Source organism: Elephas maximus, chromosome 2, assembly GCF_024166365.1.
Source record: "Elephas maximus indicus isolate mEleMax1 chromosome 2, mEleMax1 primary haplotype, whole genome shotgun sequence".
NCBI lineage: Eukaryota > Metazoa > Chordata > Mammalia > Proboscidea > Elephantidae > Elephas > Elephas maximus.
In genome coordinates, this window is record NC_064820.1 from 65092826 (window position 1) to 65111722 (window position 18897).

Sequence of the window (18897 nt, forward strand, 5' to 3'; positions counted from 1 at the left end):
AATGCCCTGTCCTTTTCTGATACTAACTCCTAGCTTGAGTCATTAGATCATCACACTGTTAATTCGATAAGTGATCTTGAAAATTAAGAAAAATACAACAAATATATTTCACAGGTAAGAAAAATATTTTACAAAAACAAGCCAATAAATTTTCTCAAAGGAACAAGGCAATGTGGCACAGATATGGCTAGTCATGTTTTATAAAGCCTGATCTGTTGGTGAATGCTCTCCTGTTCTCTAGCACTCAGACTCGCTTCTCACTGATGCAAAGGAACACTCTAAATCCAGGAGCTATTAACTTAAACTGTAAAGTGCAAGCAGGGGAGGGAAGATCTCTACCGTAGCCAACCATAAACAAGCACAGAGTTAAATCTGAGAAGTTGTGTGACTTTGCCCTCTTTGGGTTCTAAACTGAACTGGTGACTACATGTTCAAGCAATCACTATAAAATAAGGCACATGCATTCCTTTAGTCTCCTGCATTTGACCGTCACTTTGTTTATTTTTGGCCTCACATCCCTAGTAGAGGTATTTATTCTGTATATCACTCGTGCTCCACACACTAAACCAGGTGTTTGGATGTGTCCTGGAGATGGCATGCTGCTTGGTTGTCAAAAGTCTTTGTTTATACAAAGTTGTACTTACTGCTTGTCTGATATTTCATTTAAGAACATTCCAACAGTCTGCTAAGCATTTTATATATACACATACATATATATATACATACATATACACATACATATATATTTACACATACATATATATATACACAAACATACACACATGCGTATGCCTAGGAATAAAAGAAGAGTAATAATTTATATTTGGCAGATAATAAACTCTGAAACTACCATATAAGTAACTGAAGTAATTAGTGGTTAATGGGAGACAAAAACTCTCACATTCAGGTTATTTTCAAACTTTCTTTTTATTTGTAGTTACTAAAGTATAAACCAAAACTGACTGGCTACCATTGGATTCCATCTAAACCTGAGAAATATATTTAGGGACATCACAATCATTGACACAACCAGACAAAGAGCCTAAGAATATCTGAACTTGAGGTACCCAAGAGAAAATTTGATTCAACCCTGACTCTGTAAGATACGTAACCAGAGAGGTTAAGTGCCTTACTCAAATCAGGTCACTAATTAGTTGCAGAACCAGGACTAACTATGCTCTGGTCCCCCACCTTCCAGGTGTATTCTTAACACTATACTACAGTATGCTAGATCCTATCCCTGACAACAGATGAGCATGTACTTCCTCTCTTCCTCATCCCTGCGACTCTTTCCCTTTAGGTTGCTCATACTCCAGAAGGGATAGTAAGAGTGGCCTGTGAGTTAATTTTGGAAATAAAGTAGAAGAAATGGAATGTAGCAAAGTAAGTCCAGACTTCAGCAGGCCTGTGAAAAACAAGGCTAATGTAGATGAAAGGTGATCTGATCACGTGGATTAGCAGCAGAAGGCAGGTTGAAAAGATGCAGGTGGAGAGGCTATGGGATCAAGAGAATCCAGAGGGGCCATGCTGGGCCCTGAGTGAGTCTCAGTTGTAAGAACAAGCTGTGTTGCACAGGAAGTAAATAAGGGGTAGAAGATGAGGAAGCCAGCTGGTACTGGAAAGGAAGCACAGAATTCCAGAGAAGCTGATGCATGAGAGGGGCTGAGGAACATTAAGAGCTGAGGAGAAAGAGGATCCACAAGTCTGTTTTTGGGTCCTGGAACATCTCCATTCCTTTAATTACAATCAAGGGACAGGCCCCCTCACCAGCTTATATTAAGTCTCAGCTCTGTGTTCGGTCTGTCATCTTATTGCTCACTAGAGCATGCAGAAACCAAAGGTGCCTATCATGATGATGGCAACTCATTACAGGGTCAGAATAAGCTCTGATGTCAGACAGAACCTGGTTCAAATATCAGATTTCCACTTACCAGCTATGTTACTAAGTTATTTATTTCCTCTGAGTATGAATTACCTCAAAACTACCATTTATGGACTCATTTAATCATTTATTAAGGCTTACTACATGCCAGTCCCTAGATTAGATGTTAATCTTTCTCATCAACTATGAGTTAGACTATTCTGAAATCTTTTCAAGAATTCCTTATCTTATCTACACATAACAATTTTTAGACAAATAACTGCCCTAGTGAGGTCAGTTTCTAAAGCCCCTTAAATCTCAAAAAGCTACCCTTATAGTCACGAAAACATAATGACAGATAAACAGGAAGACAGACAAAATTTTCCCATTAGGAATACTGAAAACACTTGCCTCATAACACATATACACAGAAAAAAGTACTATGAAAAAATTGTACGTTATCATCGCTCTCTTGAGTTCAAAGGGCTTTCGGTTCTCCATGAGCTTTGGTCCCAGAGAAGTGACAAAATAGACATAGATTCCAAGGATGATGGTTTGTGGGAGAGGCGAGGACATGAGGAGCCAGTCTTCAACTCTCGGATCTAAGAGAAAAGCAAGATGTAAGTGCACACTCACTTGGCCAAGAGATAACTGGCAGCAACCAACATTTCTTTAAGCAAGCACCTAGATCCTAGCTTTGATATGGACTATTTGACAAGGGTATCTTTGGAAAGGGAGAAGGCAAGGGAAGTAATGAAAGATAGTGAAGTATCCTGGGATTAGAAACAGTGGGGCTTTTACCACTCCTAGGCTTCAAAGGGCAAGGCATGGTATTAGTTACCAAAACCTAAAGGAGTAAGTCATGTGGAAAAGCCCTCCTTGAGAGGAACTGCAACCTTCACTCGAAGGACTCAGCTAGCCCAAGGCAGTTCTACAAGAGGACAGGAGGATAGATACCCAACTTTATCCCCATCCTTCTTTCTACTTTGCTGGGGCTTTCAATTGGCTGAACTCAACCAGAAACCAAAGGGCAAGGAACCCATCCCATGGGTGTAATTAATACTGTTTAGCCTCCCCTGTGAGTGAGCCTGCAGGGTGCAGCAGAGAGGAAGAGTAGATTTGGAGGACAGAGGACATTCAGCAAAATCCCACCGCTCATCCATCTATAACTACCATTAACATCTTAGAGTTTTTCTATACTGGTTTTCTTCTGTATATAAGAAATATGTTTGTGTTTGCTTCTCAACTTTGTTTTTCCCCCAAGAAAACTGGAGCACTTCTACATGTATTACATCATAGCATTATAGAGTTGAAAGGGACCACAGCATCATCTAAATCTCCAAAATGTGGGGTCTTGGAGTCCAAAATGTGGGCTATCCAACCTATAATTTTGAACAAAATATGTATTGGCCTTACAACCATGTATTTAGAAACTTATCTGATCATTTAAAGTGGCAGGCCAGCAGAGTTAGATGAATTAAATATTGCAACTCAAGGTGAAATGTGATTCATTCTATAATTTAAAGTAGTTCAAGTATAATTTTACTAAATTGCCTCATAAACCCAGAGCATTATGAAGGAAAGTGAGTGTGGACAAGGTTCCACGTGCACCTCACTCCAAACTGAGTCTCAACTAACATCAATATGCTGAACACCATCACTTCATCAATTGAAAAAGAGGAACGAAGGGCATGCAGACCTCGATCATTTCGCTAATTATGTCACCAGTTACTGAGAAATTATGACTACTCTTCAGGTCTGACTTTCCACCCCATGCAAAAATTTCTTCTTCAGCAGAAGTCCATGACAGACGGTTCACACGGTCTCAATCTGAGTGTGGAGAGCTCACCTTTGACAAACATTCTGATATGCTTGGGTATGACTCTAACTATTAAAAATGATTTTATCTGCAGTCAAATGGGCATCCCTCAAGAATACTAACAGAATAATATGTTGTGGGGTTGGCAACCAATATAACAAAACACTATGTATATTGTTTAATGAGAAACTAATTTGCTCTGTACACCTTCAACTAAAGGACAATAAAATAATAATAATAAAGAGAAAAAGAATACTAAGAGATGCCCCGTCTTAAAAAAAAAAAAAAAAAAGTAAGCCAACAGAGTCAATAATCAGCTCTAAAACAGACCCTAAGATATTTAGGAATTAATATATGATGAAAGAATTCCCATAAACAAGCAGGAAAGGGAGAGATTATCCAACAAATGCTGATAGGAAAACTGACTACTTAGGAGAAAAATAAGTTCATTCCTAACCTCATATATATATATATATATATATATATATATATATATATATATATATATATATATATATATATATATATATACACACATATACACACTATACAAGTATGTCCCAAACTATGGGATGAAATCAAGTTTTTTTTTTTTTTTTAAGACATTTCACAAAAGGGGAAGGGGGTATCTACTGGAAACGTTTGGTTAAACAGGTTTCTTTACTACAAAATTTCTTAGTGCCTCATGTTCATTGTGAACTGTCAAGATGAGAAGGGTAGTATGCAGCATTGCCCAAACTTAACTGGCCATAGAATCCTGGTTTTTTTTTTTTTTTTAATGTAGAACACCACTTAAGATCTTATGGAACTAAGGTTCGGTGGAACACGGTTTGGAAAAGATAGCCATTCACTAAAATAAATTTACAAATTAAACCATTAAAAATTAGTGATGAGAAGGTAAGTAAGAGCAATTTAGATATATTAAGGAGGTAGGAAATACAGGAATTTGTAATTGGTTAAATACAGAGAATGAAATACAGGTAGAAGGAAAACACCCAGACTTTTTGATTGGATAACTATACCATCACTGAGAATGGGGACACAGGATTAGGAATATGATTAGTCAGGGAGAGATGGCTTATATTGTAGAAGACCTTACATTTGGGGTGCCTGTAAAACATTCATGTGGAGATTTCCCCAGGTACCTGGATCTATGGGTCTGGAATTAAAAGAAAGATTTTGACTGGAGGTGTAGGTTTGAGAGACATCATCACATAAATGATGGGCAGTAAAACTGGCTTAGAAAAGTGGGTGGAGTAAGCAGAGTAAGTGGCTTAAGTCAGAGTCTTGGGGACTCAACATTTAAAGGACGAGCAGCAGAAGAGAAAACTGCGAAGACAGAGAAGGAGCAGCTGGAGAGGTAGAAAGAAGAAAAACCACAAGAGTGAGATATCCTAAAGCCAGAGGAAGAGTGAATTTTGGAAGGAGGCAAAGTATCAAATGTGGCAGAGAGGCAAGTAATGTGGGCTGAAAAGTGCCACTGGATTTAACAACAGGAAGTCACTGATGCTCTTAGCAAGAACAATCTGAGTAAAGTATCATGCACAAATACAAATTCAACAAATGTTTGCTGACAGACATTCTTAAAAATAGAAAGCTCTCAAAATTTTAAAAGCACTTTCCCATATTAAGAGGTTTTATGTAAAAGCGTTGAAATTGGCTACCCAGATACACATCACTGAAGTCTTTCATTGTCTCCATCCCTTTCCCTTTAACAATGTCAAGTTTCCCTGGACATCTGGTTGTCACACGCAATTAAAATGGCTACCAGGAACCCTAGCCATAGGCCTGCACCTCACAAAGGAAGTCTCAGTAAAGAAAAGTAGTCATACAACTGGGGACTTAGAGACAGAGTTAGAACTGATCAAACTTTGGTGGACTTCTTCTATCAGTGGGTAATACAAAACCTTAAATAAACAAACATCATAATCTATATTAATGTATCTCATTTTTATTCCTGCTGAAATAAGGATTTCAAACCAGCACCAAAAGCAGGCCTCTGGGAAAATATTAATGCTGTCCCCTTTTGATGGTGAGAGTACGGATGATTTTTATTTATTTTTTTATAAGCAATTTCAAATGTTTCTGTTATTAACAGACATCACATGTATGATTAAAAAACAGGTCATTTTTAAGGGTCGGTAAAGGAATTCCTGAATCAGAAATTTATTTTATTTTACTCTTTCACTGGCTCAGCAGGAAGAAAAAAAAATCAAATGACATCATCTTTCTTTCTTCCTCTGGTAGCAGCAGAAAGAAAACAAGCCTGGGAAAGCACACTGAGCTGGTTTGGGAAGCAGAAGAAAATAATTCAAAAATAAATATTTTTTTTCCTGTAATTTAACATTTCTAGCAGAAACCTTTTCTTAAAATTCTGTAGGTGACTACCAAGTTTAGAAATAAAAAAAAAATCATTGCATCTTTTGGGAAAAGCTGGTTAATTTAATTGTATGTTATTTTCAAAGCAAATAAAAAAGCACTAAGCTTTTTATCCTGTTTCAGCAAAGTTTTGGCATAGGACAGCCTGGGTTCTAATCCTGGCTCTCCCACTGATCAGTTATATGATCTTGGCCAATTTACTTCTGTGCTGACTTTCCTTATCTGTGAATTGGGCATGAAACAACATCTATCTCACAATAGGTTTAACAAGTTATTTTTTGCAAAGAAGAGCCCAGCACATTGTATGTGCTGAACAGCAACTGCTACTGTTGTTACAACAGATAATTCTGTCAGCACAGCAGAGTCATCTCTGGGGTATTTAAAAATCAAGTGGCAAAAGACAGCCCTGGTCTAACTGAATCAAACTCCTAGGGCATGGGTCCCTGGCATCCATATTTTGAAAAGCTCCCAAGGAGACCATGATAAACTGTTAGAGCTAAGAGCCAGGGGTTTGGTGGGTAACCAAGTTTCCTTCACCTATATTGAGGGCCATGGCATTGCGTACCAGGTGTCCTGCAGTCATCTGTTAGGTGGTTTCCTGTCCCCTGTTCTATCCTGCTACACCCCGTCTTCCACAAAACTGCCAAATTCACTTTCTAAAAGTACAGCTCTGCTCTAAATTAAATTAGCTCTCTCTCACTAAACAAATAAAATTCTAAGGCTTTAGTACAACATTCGTGATTCTGGTGGTTGTTCACTTTTCCTACTTTCTCTCTCACCAGTAGTTATACCTTTCTGAATAGGAAGTTCACTTTCATGTGAGATAGTGAGCTGTCTATGAGAAAGCTACAAGTCTGGTGTGGATGATGATTTGATGGGGTTGCTGTAGACAGGGCTCCTTGATGACTTTTAAAGTTAATTCTGACTCAGCCTACGATCCAGCAAATTACACTGGCGGGGGAGGGGAGGGTGGTAGAAGTGAAGTCTATTTTCCCAGAGACAAAAGGGTGATGGGGTGGGAAGAGTACTTCCCCTCTATTTGATGTCAGAGTTGGGCTTAAGTATCATGAGTAGAGCCAAGAACAAAGCAAAGGACGGGAAGGCAGCCTGTCTGAGAATGTACACCCCAGTGATTACCTTATGACTATGACTAATTACTATCACTTTGAATTATGACTAGCCTGTAATTTTTTTCTAAGAGTGTTCCAGTGAGAGTACAAGCTATAAGTGCCACAAAGATAGAATACTAATGAGCATTTCCATCAACTACTTGTAGGAGAGTGCTGTCTTTTTAAGTAGCACGCACTAGCTCAAAAAGTGCACCTGTTAAAATTTCAAGCACCAATTAAGATGAAGACGCTGGAAGGAAACGCAAACATGTACCTCTAGTACTTCGTGAAGTACTAAAGGTTCAGGTTGGAAGCAATCTGGGTCATACTCTACCCTGTTGCAAAAAGGTCACAACTAAGTTTGGAAAGTCATTATTGCTATACAAGACAGGTCTTTTTAAATATTAAAAGCTTTTTCATTTCTCCACAGCCCGAAATGCTAACTGTAGCATTATTTACAAACCTGACATTTTATATGTAGGAACCATAACAAATCCTCTTATAGCTTAAGTATTAATTAAACTATTTTATAATTCTGTAGCTGTGGAATTTTCCACATGAAATAGCTACACATGACTACCACTTCTCTAGCAATCAGAAAACCAGTGAATATCAGTAAGTTTCCCCAAGGCCAGCGAGGAGTAAAGCCAAAGCCAAGAACACACTTGAAATTCTTGGCCCTTAATCATGGGATCAGGACTTCCCAGGGAAAACAAAATAAAACCGAACTAAGATGGCCAGAAATGATTTATAGCAGCTCTCAGAGATCAATACTTCACTAAGTAGAAGGAAAAAGAATCCTATTTTGTGTGTGACAGTGTTCTCAAAAGCTGTAAAGCCTAACACAAAACATTTTAACCCTTCTAGGGTTGCTATGAGTCAGAATCAATTCGACGGCAGTGGGTTTGGTTTTTGGTTAGACCCCAAAAGAAAAAAATAATAATAATGTGAAGAAACTTTTTTAAAAAGTGATATGCTATATTAAAAGTATTTTAAAATAAAAACCCTCTCTCATCTGTAACAACCAGCACCACTATTTGTGTTGAAATACTTCCCAAATAACAGAGCACTTTCATGCATATTATTTGGTCGATACCATTCTCATCTCCATTTTGCTAATTAAAAAAGAGACTCATGGACAATAAATAATGTGTCCAAGATCACACAGCTAATAACAGTAGTGTCAGAACTTAGATCTAGATCTTCTCATTACACCTCCCCATGCTCTCTCTCTCTTCTCCCAAGACTTCAAATTAATGCAACTTCATATATTCAGCATTTCCAGCCTTCTCCTCTCATTGTCCCTGTACTGTCTACAATGCTGTCTCCAGGACTCTCTTTATTACTCTCTATCTTTAAGCACCTCCAGCCCTTTGCAGTTCCTTTTTATACCTCAGCATTACCAAGTTTTCAATGTCAATATTCCAAACACAAAGTAAATGGTCTTCGATGTAAATATCCCAAATAAAAAGTAAATGGCTGATTCATGGATAAAAGTGGAAGTGGCATTCTGAAGTAGTTCACTTTAAAGTTATACTTGTATAACCATCTGAATCTATTAGGCTCTTGAGTTAGGACAGTAAAGATCTGAATCTCTTGGGTTCCTGCATTTAGGAGAGTGAATAGCAAGAGCTGGATAGCCAGGAATTCATTTTTACAAACAGCTCTATCTCAAAAAAAATATACACCCAAATATATTTGGATCCCAAGTTCAAATAATGAGAGTTCAAGTAGCAAGGTCTACGTCTACTTTGAAAAACAATTGAAATATTAGTATTTAAGTTAAGTACTGAATATATGAGAACAAATCACTGTTAACCTTCAGAGAAGGATGACCCCTAAAGTAACCTATATGTTCTTTGCATCATTACATACATTGAGAAACTAGGAAAAAGAGAAAACATAGGCATAGTGACTCCCCAGTCCCCTCCCAGAGTGAAACTTCTCTCTTTATGGGACACTAAAAAATGATCCTTTGGGGGAAAAAAAAAGGAATAAAGGAGGAAAAAGATCCTGGGGGCCCTCGCATGGTCCAAACATTAATGTACTCTCCTGTTAACCAAAAGGTTGGAGGTTGGATTCCACTCAGAGGAGCCTTGGAAGAAAGGCACAGCGATCTACTTCCAAAAATCAGCCATGAAAAACCCTATACAGCACAGTTCAACTCTGACACACATGAGGTCACCATGAGTCAGAATCAACTCAACGGCAACTGATAAAAAAGATCCTAGGCATTTTTATGGGGCAAAACTGTTGTGAAACTTTTTAGCGAAATAAAATTGATCTTTAGCAGATTACAGAGAAAGACGTCAACCATGAAAGGGTATCTTTGCTGAAATCACTGTATAATAAAGTTAGGAGGGGCCAAGATGACAGTGTAGTCAGACACTTCCTGTGGTCCCTCTTACAACAAAGACCCGAAAAAATGAATCAATTTTATATGATTCTGAAGGAACCCTGAACATCAAAGGCAAAGTTGAGGAATCAGACTGAGTGGCAGCGGAGGGAGAGACATTCAGAAGCAGCAAGGAGTTGCCAGTCCTGACCTGGCAGGAGCCAGCATCCTGCAGGATGGGATCAGCTGGCACCAGCGGTGAAGCAAGCAGTGGCATTTGGGACGCGTTTTCCACATCAGGAGAGATGGAGTGGCAGAGAGTTTCCTTATGCTTCCAGAATCAGTGAACAGCAGTACTCTACTGGCAAAAGATAAGCACATGCATCTAACCTACCATGTGGATCAAAAAACGCCCCTTTGGGAAAAACATCTCTCCCATTTACCTGCCCCCTTCCCACTCTACACTGGGTCCGAGCCAGCTTCAGAGATTGCCACATCCCCCGGCCAGAAGTAGGACCTGCCATGTGCCCTGAGCCATTCTCCCGGCCTTGGAGAGGGAACAAATTAACAAACAGGAAAAAAAGAATCTGCTGGCTCCTCTAAACTGGGGACTCAGGGCAGAAAGAGCTCCTTTGCCTAAGCACAGGCATAAGGGGTCCATGAACTCTGAATGCCTTTCACCCCTGCATAGACCTGTGAGGGCCCATTTCAACAGTGTAGGCCCTCATTAGCACAGTATAATAGGGTATATACCTAAAGTTTAGCTTCAACTATTTCACGTATATGGTGGAAAGGCAGGTTTGTGACATTTGACACTGCTCTGCCTATTAAGCAAGGTCTTCACCTACCCACATGAGGGGCCTGAGAACTGGTGGCTCCACCCATGCCACCTAGCCACCTGCAACAGGGGTGAAAGAATAAGTGGTGCCTCCCAGCCCTTACAGCCAACAGCACAGGTGCCCACAGTCTGGTTGCAAAACTCACCCATCTACATGCTCTAGGGAACAGAGACACACTTTCCTCACAAATACTCAGGGGTGGCTGTCAGCCCTCTGCCCTTGTTCAGCACGTGACCCCCTACTGCAGCCAGATAGCTGTGCCCACACCAATCACCCCTAATTTGTCTAAGACTATATGTGGGAGCCTGCACCACACACTTGGTGACCGACTACCCGTACACCTGAGCTGAATCCACACAGGAAAAGTAAACGGACTCCTGGGCTCACATACCTAGTAACATCTCCAACCACCTGGTGACAGGATGCTAGAGCTTCAAAGACACCAAGAATCAAACTAGCTCACATGAGCAGCCTATTTGGGCATAACAAAACAAAACAAGAAGCTAGGACACAGTAAGCAAACATAAAATAAATAAATACAATAACTTATTGATGGCTCGGAGACAACAGTCAAATCACATAAAGAGGCAGACATGATGGCTTCAGCAAGCTCCCAAAACTAAGAATCAGAAAATCTTGTGGATGAAGAGAACTTCCTGGAATTATTGGAGGTAGAATATAAAAGATTAATATACAGAACTCTTCAAGAGATCAGGAAGGAGATCAGGCAAAATGCAGAACAAGCCAAGGAGCACAGAGACAAAGCTGTAGAGGAACTTAAGAAAATGAGAGAATAGCATAATGACAAATTCAACAGGCTACAAGAAACCATAGAGAGACAGCAAACAGGAACCCAGAAGATGAACAACTGAATAGACAGTCCTGGGAGCAGAATTGAGGCAATGGAAGTCATAATTAGTGAGATTAAAGATAAAGCACTTGACACCAACATATTTGAGGAGAAATCAGATAAAAGAATTAAAAAAAATGAAGAAACCCCTAAGAATTATGTGGGACTCTATCAAAAGGAATAACCTATGAATGATTGGAGTACCAGAACAGGGAGGGATAACAGAAAATACAGAGAGAATTGTTGAACATTTGTTAGCAGAAAACATCCCTGAAATCATGAAAGATGAGAAGATATCTATTAAAGATGTTCACCGAACCCCATACAAGGTAGATCCCAAAAGAAAGTCACCAAGACATATTATAATCAAACTTGCCAAAACCAAAGATAAAGAGAGAATTTTAAGAGAGGCTAGGGATAAACGAAAAGTCACCTACAAAGGAGAGTCAAGAAAAATAATCTCGGACTATTCGGCAGAAACCATGCAGGCAAGAAGGCAATGGGACGACTTATATAAAGCATTGAAGGAAAAAACTGCCAGCCAAGAATCACATATCCAGCAAAACTGTCTCTCAAATATGAAGGCGAAATTAGGACATTTCCAGATTAACAGAAACTTAGGGAATTTGTAAAACCCAAACCAAAACTACAAGAAATACTAAAGGAAGTTCTCTGGTTAGAAAACCAAGAGCACTAGATATCAACCCAAGACTAGAACACAGGACAGAGCAACCAGATGTCAACCCAGATAGGGAAATCACAAAAATAAATCAAAGCTAAAACACTCAAAATAGGAAAATAGAGATGTCATTATGTAAAAGATGACAATAAAACAAAAAAGAGGGACTAAAAAATGTAGTCATAGATCTTCCATATGGAGATGAAGCCAAGGCGATATAAAGAAATAAAAGATTCGTTCAAACTTAGAAAAATAGGGGTAGATATTAAGGTAACCACAAAGGAAACTAACAATACTACACATCAAAATAAAAAACAAGAAAAATGTAAAGATGAGCAAATACAAAATCAACGACAATGAAAAAGATGAAAAGAATATACATAAAGAAAAATGACAGCCCAGAAAATTAAGTGGAATGAAATGTCAACAACACAAAGAAGAGACTTCAAAATGACAGCACTAAACTCATACCTATCAATAATTACAATGAATGTAAAAGGACTACACGCACCAATAAAGAGACAGAGAGTGGCAGAATGGATTAAAAAACAGGATCCATCTATATGCTGCCTACAAGAGACACACCTTAAAGAGACACTGTATAATAGAATATAATAACAATTGTGATAGGTGCCAAGAAGTGGTACTTTTTCCTCCTGAATTTGGTAGATAATGTGATTTTTGGTTGATAGATAAGAATTAACCTAAAATGGTAATGGTGATATGTATAAAATAATTCAAAGCTTAAGTACAGGCTACTAATCATGTTCAGAAAACGTATGTTCTAGTCTTTTCTGCCATCAACTAACCATGATTTCGGTAAGGTCACATCTCTGGGCCTCAGTTTCTTCAACTCTAAAATGAAGAGTTAGGTTTGATGATACGTAAGGTTCACTTCAACACTAAAATGATTTGATTCCTTGTCTATTTTAAAAATTGACTTTTGTTAATATTTTTTAAACAAATTTTTTATAGTTATAAATCGACACATTTGTTATGGTTAAAAAATAGATATAGATAAGTAAATAAAAATTACCTACAATCCTACCATACAGAGATAACTGCTAACCCCCACAAAAGGCAATTTTATATATGGTGTTTTATAACCTGCTTTCATTTAACATAGTTCAAACTTCTTCCTATGTCATTAAATGTTCTTCTATAACATTGTTTTTTTTTTTTTTTTAATGGCTAAGGAGAGAAGGTAGGCATTTCAGAATCATCCAGGGATTTTCTTTCCCCAAGAAATGGCTGCCTGCCCTTTCTGATACACTCCCGGGGGGTGCAGCCCCTCCCATTCATGGGCAGAACCGTTGTTGGCAGTAACTATTATCTTCCTTAGGAGCATTAATAAGGCAGAATGAAGCCTAAGAGAACCTTTCCTCTAAATCAGTTCTAATGACCACTGAATTAGAACATGCCATCATTTATTATCCTATTTGCATCACTGTAATTTAGGCTATTTTCAATATTACAAACATTACAATGAATATCTGTGTAGCTCTATCTTTGTACATATCTGCAATGAAATCCTTGACACTTCCTCCTCGTTAACTAGTAATAAAAATCAATATTTGGGGTGTCTATGAGGGAGTGTTGAGTTGCAAAGTCTCTGAATCTGTTTCAGTGAAATTCTATTCAATATGGCAATCTGACATAAAAAGGAAGGATGAAATGAGCCTCATTTGGAAAGTTTGGCTACTCACCAGCATCTTTGATCCAATTATCATAGAGCCGCACAGTCCTCGATGTAAGATCACTGAAGGCCATTTTCCACAGGGCTTACTGACTCTTAAGTTCTTCAGTAGAACAGGAAAAAAAAAAAAGAAAGAAGTGCTTTTATGATTTATCAATGCAAATAAAGCCAAGATTCTAGTAATACAATATTAAAAATGCTAAAAATTTAACAGGAATAACTAGCAAAACAACAAATTTTACTGAAGGAAAATGCATTAGTGAACCACATTAAACCCTGATGCAGCTGCAAATATTTCAGGTTTTCCATCATTCTAGGGACACTACTTTCAGCAAAAGGGCTGCAAATCTATATAAAAAAGAAAAAAAAAATACAGCAGATACAAAAGGAGTAACCATTTTGTAAGTAAGAACTTTCATAGGACTATCTTCCTTTTATGGCAGCAATGCAGATCAGGAATAGTCTGCGCCTATCAAGAAAGTCGAGAAGATACACAAACTTTCAAAGAAGCTACTCTGATCCCAGCCTCATAGCTAATCTTCACGTCTAATAAGTTCTTCCATGTGCAAGTTTTTACAATTTAAGTAAAACAGAGGGAGAAAGGGAGAGGGAAAGAAGATCCACAAGAGCCAAGGAGAAAGAACCTGCCTATGGCTGAGTTTTAGATATCAGCCCTCTGGTTATTTTATCTGGACAGATAAACAAGGTTAGCTAGGAAAATTCTGAGAAGATCAATGAACTCTCTATTATACATTCAAATACATTGTAAGTCTTCAGTAGCTAAAGTAGTGTGACACTGGAATGATGAAGAGACAAACCAGTGGAACAGAATAGAAAGTCCGGAAACACATGAAATACACATGGGAATTCAGAACTGTATTTCAGAAATTCTAAGATGTACTTCTGTGCTATTAGTACCCACCTGACAAATTGATGTTATGTCAAAGTTTAACTGACAGTGCTTTTTCTTTCGTATTGGGACATGAAATAATGCTGTGTCTTATAATCAATGGTGTATTTTATACAAAGACATATGCTATATGATAAAAGTGGCATCTCAAACTAGTAGGTACTGAATTACCAGCAGTTATTCAATAAATGGTGTGGTACAACTTGATAGCCATCTGAAAAAAAAAAAAGTTGGGTACACCAAGATAAACTCCAAAAAGATCAAAGATTTAAGAAAAATCGAACCATGAAAGTACTAGATGAGAACAAAGGAGAATGGAAGCATGGGAGAATACTTTTACAAACTTGGAGTGGGAAAGACCGAGCTATAATTTAAAATCCAGAAGACATAAAAGAGAAGACTAACAAATGTAACCATATTAAATTCAAGGGGAAAAAGTTAAAAAAAAAAAAATACAAACCAGGAACAAATATTTGAAATTCATATTATAGACAAAGGGCACTTCTCCATAATATATAAAGAATTCCTACAAATTGGTAAGAAAAAGATCTAGAATCCAAAAGAAAATGGACAAAGTTCACAAAAAAAAAAAACCCAAAAACAAATATCTCTTAAAAGTGGAAAAGTTGTTTAACTTTATCTGTGGAAGAAATCTGCAATATTTTTATCTATCAGATGGACCAAGTTTAGACATTTTTCATCAATCAGATGGGCCAACATCCAAAAGTGTGCTAACTCTATTGGTAGGAGTTTGGACAAACAATCTCTCTTCATACACTGCTGGTGGAAGGACAAATTAGTATAACCCTTAGGAAGGGCAATTTGGCAATGTCAGTCAAAACTACATATGCATATATTTTAATTCAGCAATCCCACTTCTGAGAACTTTTCCCATAGACATACTTGCACTCACGCAGAATGACATGTATTCAAGGCTATTCGTTGTATCAGTTAGTAATACCAAAAGACCGAAAACAACCCAAATGTCTATTAATAGTGGGCTGGTTAACAAATGATAATAAATCCACACTATGAAATATACCATTATAAATAAGAACAAGGAAGCTCTCCACGTGCTGATACATGAAAAAAGCAAAACAAGGTGTATAATTTTAAAAATTACTCCCTTTTATACAGAAAAATGACAAAACAAGTAAGAATATAAATTTGCATTTATATATACTGCATAAAAGAAACTCTGAGATGATACCTATAGAAAAGGGAATGCAAACTGGGTTGAAGGAATAGAAGGAAGACTTTATACTATTTAGTTTTTGACTCACATGAATATATTACCTATCCAAATAAAATAATTAAAATATTTTAAAGAAAAAAAGAGAGAGAGGATGAAATCAACTGCTCCTTTACTGGAGTATCTTACTTACACACCCATACACAAATGAACATACACGAAAACAAGGATTCTATCTTAATTCCTCAAGACTCGGTCCCTCCAAAGGATCTCTTCAAATCCAGGGAAACATGTCAACATGGACTGCTATCTGACACATCCTGTGTCCTGAAGCTGAGTTCTGACTCAGATTGTGGTGCGTCCAGACTCTTGCCAGAAGTCAGCCTGGACTCTTGTTTTCCTAGGCACCATTGCCATAGTGGAAATATAATATAGGATTATAAGAAGGGACTCAGGAGTCACGAAGACCTTGGTTTGAACTCCACCACTTAATAGTTGAGTGACCTTGGGCAAAATTAAAACTCAGTTTCCTAATATGTAAAATGGGAATTCCACAACCTATGGAGACAAAATTCATAGAGTTGTTTTGAGGACCTCACAAAATAATATGGTTTTGTAAAGTTCAAAGCATGGAATCTGATAAAGAATGAACATTCAATCAAAGTTAGCCATTATCATTTTTAGAGGCAAGTTGTACCACTTGGATTAGAAAATACCTGGATAAGCTCATAACCCAGTGTCGTTAAATGACAGTTTATGGGACAAATCTAGGGAAAATCTGATAGCTACTTTGATTTTCAGAGCTGGTATGTCATAGATTATATACCATTCTTCCCTGTTGTTTTCTAATAGTCTTGGTATAAGCGTTTTCGACCATGCTAAAAGCAACTTTCCCCTCATTTTAACCACTGATATAACAAACTCCAAGCCCTTATTCTCATAAATAAAATTTTTTTTATTTTAATAATATTATTTAAATGAATCAGCCAGAGTGAAAGATTTTAATCCTAAAGGGCATGTGATGGGGTTACATCTCAAAGCATTTATTCTTGTTTTCTATACAATCCCCTTCTCTCTTCTTTTACCAGTTCCACTAGATTGCTAGTTTCACTAGGCCATTTTTCCCTCCTCACCCCTCACCTAAGCTCAAAGCCTCAAAGAAATCACAGTATAATGTGGCTCAGAAAGATCCACAGGCAGCAAATAGAGCTGGTTTCTCTGATCTCAAAGACTACATACTAAGCTGAGATGGAGGAAGGGAAGAAGGCAGTCAGAGGAGCAAGTGAAACTGGATGGGAATGAGCAGCAGGAGTAGGCACCCTCAGAGTAGCCAGGAGATCAAGGGTGAGACAGGTCTGCAAGGGACTCATTAGTCCAAGAGTCCAAACTCTCTCACTGACCCTTTGCATGTAGATAAGCACCTGTTCAACAATCCTTAACACTTCTAGGCCCACCAAAAGTGAAGGAGTGGATATAACTGTGCAGGGATGGGCCATGCAAGAAAAACTCGATCCCTTCATCTTGTTGGAACTGAACACAAGCGGCTAGGAATTTCCTCAGAGCTGGGACAATGATGGGCTTGATTTCAACATGACTTGTGGGGACTGGTATAGAAAGCTGTTAACTGAATTTGGGGCAACCTGGGTTGTTCTGAAAGTGCAGTGCTATCCCTAGAGCCAGGCATATCTCTTCCCCCTTTACCGTGATTCAGCACGGGCACTAGCTTGCTAGTCTGTTGGCACACAGGAAGCCGCCTATTCCCTGTGGCGTAGATAGTAAAGATACCTTTTAGCTGACAGCAGAACCAGGGCCTTATTAAACAATTTAGAATACTTGGTTGCATAAAAATTCAGGGCTGGAAACACCAGAAAAGTCCAGACTTTCATGTAAACGTGTGTGAAGCTCACCAGACTAATGAGCCCAACATGGTTTCTAGAGACCTGGATCAAAAAAGGAGGACCCTTAGAAATATTTGATCTGCGATCCTATCCCCATAATAAGCCCTGAATGCTGTTAAGTGTAGAGGAGGTGCCCTATAGCCCAAATGTTGTCAGCCTGGGAGAAAAACATGTCACTAGGGTACCCCTTGTTGTTGTTAGCTACCATTGAGTCAATTTCAACTCATAGTAACCCCATGTGACAGAGTAGAACTGCCACATAGGGCTTTCTAGGCTGTAATTTTTACAGGAGCAGATTGCCAGGTCTTCTCTCCTTCAGAGTGGCTGGGTTGGGTTTGAACCGCCAACCTTTCAGTTAGCAGTTGAGCGCTTCACTGTTGTGCCACCAGGGCTCCATAGGATACCCCTTAGGGAAGCTATTCCTTTGGGGTACAAGTAATTACTTTTGTGTGTAGCCTTTCTAGCTGTGGGCTTGTAACTCCCACCTAGGCGATTGTGTGATAGGGTAATCGTGGCCTACCAAGGGGATTGGTCAGTTTTGCCTTAAAAGAGAGCCAATTCCAGAGCAGGAAGGAGGAGCCCATCACCAAGGAAGCAGAGACCAGCCAGAGAGACCCAGCAGCAGGAGATGGTGCAGTGGGCTTCCCAGCCCACAAAGAAAGCTGAGTACCTCTGGGCAGAGACCAAAGGCCAGGGAGAGGCGTACTTGCGAGCACAGCTAGGGAGAGGCTATCCTGATGGAAGAACTGTATCCTGAGTGTTCTTGAACCTGAACTGTAAATGTCGCTTCCCTAGTAAACCCCACGGCCTGAGTTCTATGTGGCCACTGAAAGGAATTATCAAACCCAGTAGAGAGTGCTGCGGGAGGGACAGATGGTGTCGGAATTGGTAGAGATGGCTGGGAGAGCAAGCTTGTCTGGCCTCCACATCACGGGAGTCAGCCTTGTGCTACTGATCTTGCTTCTCCTGCCGCCTTGTGAAGTTGGAGGAAGTCAGACACCTCCCCATGCTGTTTTTACATCCTTCTGTTATGAAAGGAGATCATCATTAATGTTAAGGTTATTTTCAAAGTGTATACCAGGGCCAGGCTTTTGAACCTTGGCTAGGTCGTAAGACAGATGCTATTTAGGTTGTAACCATCAAAGTCTTAGAAATGCTTTAGGTTGATGGAATACTCAAGAGACCTGGCCTTTGAGATCATAGGTGCTTCTAAGAAATATATTCTCTGGGACTGTCACAGACTCATCAACTGCACCCAACCAGCCTTTGTGAGGAACAGAGAGCTGGAGCAGAGAGTTGACTAATTGCTTAAACACTTGCCAGAGACTGG

The 18897-nt window shown here is 38.8% G+C and overlaps 1 protein-coding gene across 6 annotated transcripts in view; it reads right to left on the reverse strand.

The window, feature by feature from the left end:
• Positions 1 to 18897, reverse strand: part of ELOVL7 (ELOVL fatty acid elongase 7) — a 115570-nt gene that overhangs the window by 14884 nt on the left and 81789 nt on the right. For 5 of the 6 annotated variants that reach the window (XM_049857671.1, XM_049857676.1, XM_049857655.1 and 2 more), the window contains 2 exons: positions 13578 to 13670; positions 2273 to 2463 (listed from right to left, as the gene is read on the reverse strand). In XM_049857671.1, the coding sequence (XP_049713628.1) occupies positions 2273 to 2463; positions 13578 to 13641 (255 nt within the window). In that variant the 5' untranslated portion in view covers positions 13642 to 13670. Of the gene's footprint in view, positions 1 to 2272; positions 2464 to 13577; positions 13671 to 18897 lie in introns of those variants that run through there. The other variant, XM_049857678.1, reaches the window with a different exon arrangement.